Below are 10,807 nucleotides of genomic sequence, written 5' to 3' on the forward strand. Positions count from 1 at the left end.
GTGCAAAGGAAAAACAACACATCACTTTAAAGCCTTCACAACAAAATTTACCCTCTCTTTATTTTCCTGTCCAATGTTACATTTTGCAGTATAGTAGCAATAACTTCTACTGCTTTATAGTACACTCACAATAAATGGCTTCTGAGCCTGATTTACAACCTCAGGGAAGCGCAGACATTTAATCATTCCAGCAGCTGCTTAAGGATCTGTATATCACCGCTCAGGAGCGATTATCTAGGAACCATATTTAAAGGGCAGGAGAGCCGGTGGCTTCTTAAAGAGCTGAGTTTCGGGGCTCAGGGATTGGGGGGTTGAAGTCTGGGCAGATGCCAAAGGGCTTCCTTCTACAGTATCCTCCTTGTAAAGGGGATCAGAAGATGCTTCCTGGTTTATTGAGAACTGGGGAAAGCAGTTAGTCACCCAGAAGAGCTTCGCGTTGTACAGGAAAAGGTCCCATCTCTTGCGATATACTCTTTCAAGAAGTCAGCTATGCTCATGAGAAAATCAACAGTGAACGCAGCATAGAGGCAACATCATGCTTAAAACTTGCCCTTTCTCTGTGCCCTCCTTTACTGACACTGGCCTTTACAAGAACAGACGCAGGGCATGCCCCCATAGCAGCATGATTTCAAGTCAAGTAATTGAGAGCAAGCTCACGGTGCTGGCTGCTTTATCCAGGCCATGCGCTGAGGAGCAGGAAGTTATTCTTAGGCCCTTAGATTTCTAGCCATTGGAGGACAGTTTTTTATCTACAAGGTAATGAGGGTCGTGTCTTTTAAACTCCTGGGCTTTTAAGTGTGAGTTTGGGAAGAACAGCTGGCCTGGAAAGATATGCTGTCAATAAAAGCTTGCTTTCCTGGTCCCTTAGCCCCTTCTCACTGCAAAGCTGCCCGGCTTTTGTAACATGTTGCAGGAGCCATAAGACATCTGCCATGTCTTGGAGGGCCAGCCACCCAGTTAGGCAGGGGCATACGCTGCTGCGTTATCTCAGAACGGAGACCCTTTTCAAACCCCGTGGGAGATGGCTTCTAACAGGCAAGCTTCCAAGGGCCTGAACGCAATCCAAAGGGGATGGAGACTGCGGGAAGAAAGCAGCTGAGCCCTGGACCAAGCGGAATGGTCGTGGAAGTGCTGGAGAATGTCTGATAAGGAGTTTTGTGGAGGATGAAGGGGATTTAAAAGAAATATTTGAAGAACCGTTTGGCTGACTCACATGACAAGCCATATACTCGTCCAGCAGGGCGAGGAAGCAACATAAACTCTCCCAACTCCATCCTCTCATCAATCATCAGCTTTTTAGGAGCACATAACAGAGATATAGTCTATTTTATAACAGCTTTTAACAGAATAAGGAATCATATCTTGGGCATTTTAGACTCTGGATTAGATAGAGAGATAAAAGTGGAAAAACCACTTGGATTACAGTTAAGAAAGGAAATAAATGGCTCCCTATGTGCCAGACCCCTTACTGATCTAGCAACTTACTTAATCCTCAGAGCCCTGCAAAGTACATATGATCATTACCAGACAAAGAGGAAACTACGCGTTAGAAGAATTACATATGGCACCAGGGTCACTAGCAGGCTGCAGAGCTGGTGGCCTGCAGGCTGTGAGCCAGTTGAAAGTCCATGTGGACACTTGTTTTAATGCAAGGTATGGGGAGGGCCTCCAATCACTATCTTAAGTCAGGCTCATATTGACACCCCTTTTGGTAACATATTCCAAGGAACAACCAGATTCCTTTGGGGAGCTGGAATTTAAAAAAAAAAAAAAGATAATCAAAGTTGTCATCACTGTTACCATTGCCAAATAATTAGGGCTAAATAATTAGTGGATAAGATTTTCAACACTTAATTTGCCTAGATTTTGTGAGATTGGAATCTGTGGCAACCGGATTTGCCTATTGAGCTATGACATCCTTTTCAAGTTGTCTGAGACCTTGAAGTGACTGGTGTTAGCTTGCTTGCTTACTGAGACCTCACTGGGAACCGCCCCCCGAATGTCTGACTTAGTGGCCCCCAAGAATGGCAAATGAATTAGGTTTGAGATCCTGCTTGTTTTCGCCACTTACCTAAGCTGTGTGACCTGGGATAGGTTACCTAACCTCGCTGATCCTTAATTTCATCATCTGCAAAATATGGATATTAATAGTGCCTATGTAACAGCACGACTGTCTGCCACATGGTAAACACTTGGTAAGCAAGTTTGATTTTGTGGCTGTAATAACTCCCCTCTGTTCATTTTTGCTCATTTCCAAGCTCATAACAATTGAAAAGCTGATCACAACCAGAGCAATTCCAGGAACGTATCTGTAGGAAGAACAGACAGTGAATATTTTTCTTGAGCTGCTCTCAAGAGGCTTTGGGATCTGGGGAGGAGGGTGACTTCCTGGCCCTGGTGAGAAACATAAAACCCACTTGGCCTGCCCCATCTCCTCTCACCTCACCAATACTCGGCATGGATACATTAGAAATTTGTCCCCTTTTGTGCCACAAAGTTCTTATACTGAGCACAGTCAAACTGAAAGAGGCGTAGACCCCCTGCTACTTCTAAAAAGCTCTTTTATGCTCTTCCAAAAGCTAAAGGTGAACCTCAATCAACTGGCTTATTTATAGTTTGAAGAGTTATATCCCTCCTACTGCCTCAGGGTTTTAATCAGAAGAAAGAACCTACTTACTGTTCATCTCCCACTGCCAAATCACACCACAGAGCTGTAGGACATTTGCCACGTCAGCCCTTTGGAGGTTGCCATAGGTCAGCAATAAGCAGTGACGTTTGAAGGAGCTTCTATCTCCAGCATATCCATCAAATAAATTACTGCCTGGCATGAGGGGACGAGGAGCAGCTGAACACCTTCCCAGAACAAAACAGTGAGTGGAAAAGCACCTGTCCCTAAGAACAGACAGAGGCCAGGTTGTTTTCTACATGATAAAGTAAATATGACAGCATCCTTGCTTTCAGACTTGGGAAGGCGAGAAGGTCAAGCACCTTACTAACATTCATCTTCCTGTCATTTAATGCTTAGAGGGACTCAGGGGAAACTGGTGTGAGAAGCCATTCTGGGAGCGGGAGCTCAGAACAGGAGCTTGTGGGCCCTCAGGAACCCACACAGGGCTGGACAACTGCAGTAGGTCAGGATGTTTACTGAGTACATGAAGGAATGAACGAGGCTTGGATTCATCCCATGGAAGAATGACAACTCTTGTCTATTGGTCAGCACCCCAACTGCTTTTGTATTTGCTCAATCTGAAGCGGTAAGTCCTTCTCCACTTCCTTTCCCTCATATTAGAGACTAGGCAGGCCCTTGCCATTGAGCCTCCAGAATCATCTCAACTTCTGGTGCTCCCAGCCTCTAAAGCACGTTCCTCACCTTTGGAGCCCCATTAGAACGCATGCACAAGGAATGGCTTTATGGTTTACCCTGAACCTCCCAGTGTCTCTTGGCTAGAAGAGGGAACTGAGGAGAAGTTGTGAAACACCTTGAATTTGGGCCCTGGAGCCACACTGTAGTAACATACGAGTAACACTTAATAGCATACGAGTGATTCAGATTTTGATTGTAAGAGGCTCTGGAAACTTTTGAGGTCAGAGTAGAAATGAGGCCACAGCTAAGGCTTAGCAGAAAAGCATAGCCTTTATGTTCAGACAAAACAGGGAAGAATTCTGTCTCTGTTATATATTATCTAAACACCATATAGATCCTTGTGGGTCTGTGGAAAGGATTAGGGAAAAAAATGTGTGTATATATATATATATATATATATACACACATAAATATATATATATGTATATATATATACATATACTTACTGTATAGCTTGGTATAAATAATAACTTGGCATAAAGGTGCTTAACAAATGGTAGTTATTGACATTGGTGTTAGGACATTTCTAGACACTCTCCATCAGGGGTTCTCAAAGTGGACACCAGCTCCCCTAAGGGCTTTTGAAACATGAAGGTGACCTTTACAGTTACCACAGTGCCTGGGAGAGGGGATACAAAACATTTCACAATGCTCGACAGCCCTATGCGTTAAGAACTGAGCAGCTCTGAATGGCCATTGTGCTCCTTCTGAGAATCACTGCCACTAACCTGCTGATCCTGTCCATTGTGACTCACTGCACTCATCTACACACGTACCCACCTCCAGGAAATCCACTTACAGACTTTCAGAAGCTCCGTGCATGTTTTGGAATAGCTAGTCACTCAGGGGCTGAACAATTGGCTCCAGATGTCTCTGGAGCTTGGAGTTAGAAGCTTTGAGTCTAAGTTTTTCCATTGATGAATCATTCAGTTCCTTGGTTAGAAAGGATCTTCTCCTCCTCCGATCTCTTGTCATCTGTCCCTTAGTGGTACTAAAACTCCCCAAATGGTTAATGAGCATTAAATCAGAAAACATACACGGAAACGCTTGGGAATCATAAGGTTCTGTGCAGCTGTATAGTATACAGATATTCAGTATTATGTGCTGTAATACAATTGACTAGGAGCCAACTTAAGGCTTTTCTCTTGTGAAATCTGATTGGCCTGAGCAGTGCTTTGCCAAGGCATATTGGGAGCCTGAGGCACAAGGAAAAATTAATGATCTTATCCTGCCTTCTTTTAAATTTTGACATTTTGTTCATCATGGATTTTTTTGGCATTAATTTTGATTTTAAAATATTTTATGACAGGGGCACCTGGGTGGCTCAGTCAGTTAAGCGTCCAACTGTTGATTTCTGCTCAGGTCATGATCTCACAGCAGTGAGATCAAGCCCTGCGCTGGGCTCCGTGCTGGAATGGAGCCTGCTTAACATTTACTCTCCCTCTCCTTCTGCCCCTCCCCAGCTCAGGCTCTCTTTTTCTCTAAATAAATAAATAAATAAATAAATAAAATAAAAATTAGAACTATAAAAACATTTTATGACAAAATTATTTATTTTGATCACTGAGTGCTTTAGTGCCCCCCTTAAATTTTACACCCCAGGCAAATGACCCCATCCCTCACCCTCATGCTGGCCCTGGGTCTGAGGTCTCAGCTCAGATTCCCTAATCTTCCATCCAGTTGGTTGTGCTTTGATCCAAACCTTCAGCCCTTGTTATGTACGGTGGGGAAAGACAGTCTACAAGATTCATTGCCTTCTTACAATAACTCTATAAGCATGAAGGTAGTAATGAAATGGTCCATTAGCCCCCTTTTTGCTCTACTCAATTACCCTAACTTAGCTCTTCCTTCAGGTGCCCCAGCTTCCTGAAAGGACCAACTAATTTTCAACCTGTTTGCAGATTTCTGAGTTTTCTTAATTTTGAGAAATAAACAATACACTGACAAAAGAAGGTCAAGTGTCATTTATATATTATGATTGGCATTGCATTTCCAGTTGTTTTTCCCTGGGGACCAGCTGGTTTACACATGGATATTATGGTAGTTTATCATGGGACTTTTATTATCTGGACCTTCCTTCCCAAATATCTTTCTCATAGCCTGAGAATGTAATAAACAACAATAGGGAGGGGCACTAAGACCAGGTCATTTCTCAGAGCCTCCCAGTCATGACTGAGCTTCCCTAAAGCACTTTGGAGCATGGTGGCTTGGGGACTCAACTGCATCCTTTATACCTTTCCAGGTGGAGGAAAGTTGGTAATGGTTCAAATCCTGCTATTTGGATTTGGAAAGTACATCTTGTGACCCAGTAGCCTAGATATTTGCTGGACTGGAATTTTTCTTTTTTTCTTAAGAAACAACTGCCATTTGTGGAACACCAACTAATGTTAATCTATGATCATCATCAGCCCCACTTTATAGGTGAGAAACAGTGTAATAAGAATTTAAGCAACTTGCTCAGAATCACATGGCTGATTAGGAGACAGTTGGGATATGAAGCCAGCTGTCTGGCTTCGGAGTTTCTGAGTGCATTTAATCACTGTTCTTTTCTGCATCTTGGACACCATCAAGCAGGGCAATTGGGGTTAATCCTTGCAACAGCTCTACATGCCAGATATCATACCCATTTCCACTTGATGAATGGAGACTCCAGAAAGTAAAATAACTTGACCAAACTTAACTCCTTTGTAGCTGAGTAAAATCCAAGAAAACCAGACATGCTCCTTTATGATCACACTTCCCTCTGTGGGAAGGGCATTCACGGGCAAATCAGGCTGTATGACCAGGTACAAGTATGCAGCCCAGAAAGAAACAAGAAATGGATTTCCTTTTTATCAGATCTTAAGGGGGAAACAGAGTCTAGGTGAGACAGATCAAAAGGCCCATTGAGCAGTGGTGCCCCCCCCAGGTCTCCATTACTTACCAAGCAGGTGGGCTGAAAGGTGACCTCTGATGACCCAGAAAGGGCCAGCTTCATTTTATGAATAAATATGTGAGTGCTGATTTCATCTAATTCATCTCACTTCAGCCTGGTAGCCTCAGAAAATACAGAAACCACAAAGCTCTCTGCTGAGGCCTGATTTCTGAGGCCAGTGTGTGTTCCAGGAGCCCAGTGCCCCCGCACTCCAGCTGGCACCCTCACCCAGGCCCGGGGAGCCCCGCCTCTGGAGGACAGCGCTTCCTACCGGTCACCTTTCTGCGCTTTTGTTCGTGGCATCTGGGTTTAGATGAATGAGATTTACACGGTTTTAATAAATATTAATAACCATCTTAATCTCAGCAAACCTTTCACAGGAGATATTCAAATCACTTCCCACTCATCTTAGGGGCCCAATGAGAGTGAAGTAATCATTTTGCAAAGCTGTGCCAACCCTTCCGGGCCTTTTGGGCCTCATTTAATCTGGGTCTGTGTGACAGGGAATGTGTTCGGGGAGAAAACAAAGAAGTTCTTAGGATGGCCATACAGGCAGACCGCACCCACCGGCCCACTTTCATTTTCGAGTGTTGTACTCCTGTCTCTATCTTTATTTATCTACTCTCTGTGCTCCGTTCTTTTTGTAGTGGGATGTTTGATAATATTAATAATAATACCAGAAGCTCATATTTGTTGAGTGCTTACCATGTGCCAAACAACGAGCTGTGTTCCTTAAGTGCATCTTTCATTTGGTCGTCCCAACTGCATTATTAGCTAGACATCCCCACCTTACAGATGAGAAAACAGTCTCAGAGAGGTTGTTTGTCCCAGGTCACATAACCAATAAAGCACACGTCACTTGCTGGGTTCCAAATGAGGTTTGCTTGTTTCTAATGATCTTTGGTTGTCACTGGGATAGCCTGATCATTTACCTTCCTGTTGAAACCAAAATATTTGGAACAAATGGTATTGTATAGTTTGGGGAAAAAAATCGTCTCAAGTAGACTCAGCCTTTGTAGGCTAGGGGCGAGGGTGGGAGGGAAAAAAGAGAGAGAGGTTACTTCAAAAAGCCTAGTGAATTAGGAAGCTATAAAGTGAATTTTAAAATCCCTATCCATCCATCCATAGGATCAGGCTGAATGAACTCCACGTTCATGAGCCATTAGAGCTGAAGGTGTCTCAGGGATTACCTAACTTGAGCTTCTTATTTTACACTTGAGGAAACTGAGGAACAGAGAAGTGAAGTAACTTGTTCAAGGTTATTGTAGTCATAAACATTTGGATTATTCTCTTGGAGACTCGTTTCTTTTTACTATTATTATTTGTTATTATTTCTTAACACATTTTGTGATATACATGGGCCGAATGCTAACACAAAATAAGATATTTTGCTCTGATGTATTTTTATGGATAAATCACTACTTAGCATCCAAACAGATGGAAGTTCTAGAATACTTACAACCACTAAGAACAAATGAAGTCAGCACGATTATTCTCCAGAATCATCAAAATTGTCCTGTTCCAAAATTCAACATGTTAACATGCCATTCTCAAAAGGATGGCCGTTTTCTCTGGTATAAGACGGATGCCCTGTGTTGATGGTTTGTGTGTCTCAGAAGGAATTCACTGATGGCAGATGGGAGTTAGCTGTTCGTATGCTTGCACACTGAAGGACACTGGATTGCACAGGGGACTCTTTTCTGGCAGGGACCTTGTGTTAACAGAGCAGAAACGTGGAGAGGCATTCTCGCCCAGATGCAGAGCTGACCAAACTCTAGACTCATAGAGTTAAGACCCTGAAATACCTTTTCAGGATTAAGTTGTGCTATCACAATTTATCAACCAGAAAATAGCCAGTGATTACTTAGTTTATAATATTATCATTTTTAAGAGGAGGAGGAATGATAGGAAGTAATAAAGGGCCACCTTACAAATTCCTTTTAATTATACTGGGGAGGAATTATTTGGTTTATTCTGAAAGTCAAACCTGCGTCTCCCCAGCTACCATAAAAATTTCAACGATTATACCTCTGTGAAAACTAAAGCCACAGGTGAACTTTTGGAGAGTGGTACATGCATTCTTTCTCATTCAACATTTGTTGGATAGTGTGCCCTGTGCCAAAAAGATATGAAAGACACGAAACAGGCAGTTTCCTGACCTCATGGAACTTGCAGACTCGGGTGGAGAGGTAAGAAAGGGTATACAAGTAAACACACGATTATAGTAATGCCGGGTTGAGACAACTCGTTCTCCAGTCAGACTGCTGGGGGGTCCACTCCCACTCCATATTTCACTAGTTCTGTGACATTGAGCGAGCTACTTAATTTCGCAAAGTCTTGTGTCACCAAATGTGAACCAGGGATAATAATAATATCTTTTGTGGAAAGTTCTCATTGGGTTAAACGAGACAATATACATAAATGCTTAACAGAGTATGAGGTAAGTATTCCAAAATAATAGCTGTACTAACAATGGTTCTTACACTCCTCTTGCAAATAGGTTAATGGAAATATGAACAAAAGAAGGGCACTTAACTAAAAAGGGTTGGGGCTGGCAGTAGATGAAGACTATAGAGTGAAGAAGCAGGAAGATGAGTATAAATGGTAGGGCAGATTGGGTCCAGGGTGGTTGGAATTGGGATAAGAAGTGGTGGTTCTCTCCTTTAGGTGCTTGTCGAGGCAAGTCCAAAGGCTTGGAGGCATGGAAAAACCTCAGCCATTCAAAGCAAGGCTTATACTTCCTTCTAGCTGGACCAGAGAACGCGAAGGCCAGAGGATGAAGTACAGCAGGAGATAGGAGATGTACAAGATGGATTGCAAAGGACCTGACTTTACCTTGAAGGCTTCGCAGGTCATGGAAGAATTTTCATCAGCAGAGCGACATCACAGAATTTTGGAAGGGTCACTCCAGCTACAGTATGGACAAGAATGGCTCGAGAAAGATTAGAGCTGAGGCAGGGGTGCCCGTGACAAGCCTGCTGCAGAAATTCAAGGGACAAATGAAGAGAACCTAAACCAAGGCAGTGACAAGGGGAGCAAAGAGAAGTGACGAGATTTGAGACTTTTGAGAAGAAAGGCGTGGGCCTTGGCAATTAATCGGATGTGAGGAGCAAAGGCAAGAAGCAGTCACGGACGACACCCGGATTTCTGGGTGGGGAGACTGGAAGGCTGGAAAAGCAGGTATAGTGGGAAAGATGGTGCGTTCGATTTGACACATGCTGAGTCTGAGGTTCTTTACAGGATTTTCAGGGAGAGATGCACTTGGGTAGAGAGGTCTGGCACTCCGAAGAAATACAGGATATTAAAGTCATGGAGAGGATCCAAGAAATTATTTACGTGATGAAAACACTTGATTTAAAGCCATCTACTGAATCCATTTTTGTTGTTTTTGCTGTTAAAGATGGAAACACTAAAGGCAGAATATATGGTTCTTCTAGAAGACCAGCTTTCAATTTTATGAAAATAAATGACCCACTCTGATGAACATAATAATGATTTCTAAGGCGTCTTGCCATTCTAACACTACGATTCTATTGTTCCAAAACACTGCTGTGAATCTGGAAATGCATTTGATGACAGTAATCCTCTGGCCTTAAAACTTCCTTTGGGGTCGGGGAGGGGAAACTATATATATATATATATATATATATATATATATACATACATATACATATTTTTTTAAAGAAAAGCTTGTTAGTCACACATTTTTTTTTCATTTTTTTTTAAATGAAAGCCATACGACCCTAAACATGCAGTACGTATGCTTATAAAAAGGAAAAACCAAGGAAAGACACTATCTACATTTACCTACTCTGGTCCCAATTGGCCGCAAACAGCAGAAGAATCTTCCTGCCGTAGTGATCTCGGCTTTCCAGCACTCCGGGGAACCCATCGATGAGAGCCCTCTTAATGCCAGGATCATCAGCCTTGAAGTTTTTGAACATGTCCAGGTGTAGCTGGCGGTACTGAAAGTACTGGGCCAGGAGTCTAAAGGCATCTGCTTGGTGAAACTTCCTGGCTCGGAGAAATCTCAGGATGAAGGCATCATCTGTACGCAAAAATCCAATGTCAGGCCTGGTGATGATCATGTCCCTGACTTGCTGGATATCCTGATGTAAAACATCTGGGTTTTCATTCAGTTCCAGGCGAGCTTTCTCTATAGTCTCTGGACTGAGTCCGGCCTGTAAATGGGTCATCTTGGCCAAATCTCCTTTCCAAGTGCTTAATTGCTGATATTTTGGAAGAAGGGAGACAGGTCCCATTCACCCGATGGTCTGCTGAAATCGGGGCCCATTCAACAGTTTTTCTGCTACCAAGCTGCCACTGAAACAGACAAATCGAAGGCCTTCTTTCTGTTCTTAGAAAGCAGTAGGACATTCAGGTCCTATGTGGTGGTGGCCATCCAGAAAGGAGGCAAAAACGAGACCATTTCTTACTGCAAAACAAATGCACACAAGAGAGACAAAACAGTGATGATACAAAGAAAATCTGGGCAAATTAATTGGAACTTAGATAAAAAAAAAAAAAAA

The 10,807-nt window shown here is 42.9% G+C and overlaps 1 protein-coding gene across 1 annotated transcript in view; it reads right to left on the reverse strand.

The window, feature by feature from the left end:
- Positions 1–10,540, reverse strand: part of CLVS1 (clavesin 1) — a 159,244-nt gene extending 148,704 nt beyond the window's left edge. Inside the window, exon 1 of the mRNA XM_049633364.1 lies at positions 10,086–10,540. Coding sequence (XP_049489321.1) covers positions 10,086–10,540 — 455 coding nt within the window. The remainder of the gene's footprint in view (positions 1–10,085) is intronic.
- Between the last annotated feature and the right edge of the window lie 267 nt (positions 10,541–10,807).

Source organism: Panthera uncia, chromosome F2 (assembly GCF_023721935.1).
Source record: "Panthera uncia isolate 11264 chromosome F2, Puncia_PCG_1.0, whole genome shotgun sequence".
NCBI lineage: Eukaryota > Metazoa > Chordata > Mammalia > Carnivora > Felidae > Panthera > Panthera uncia.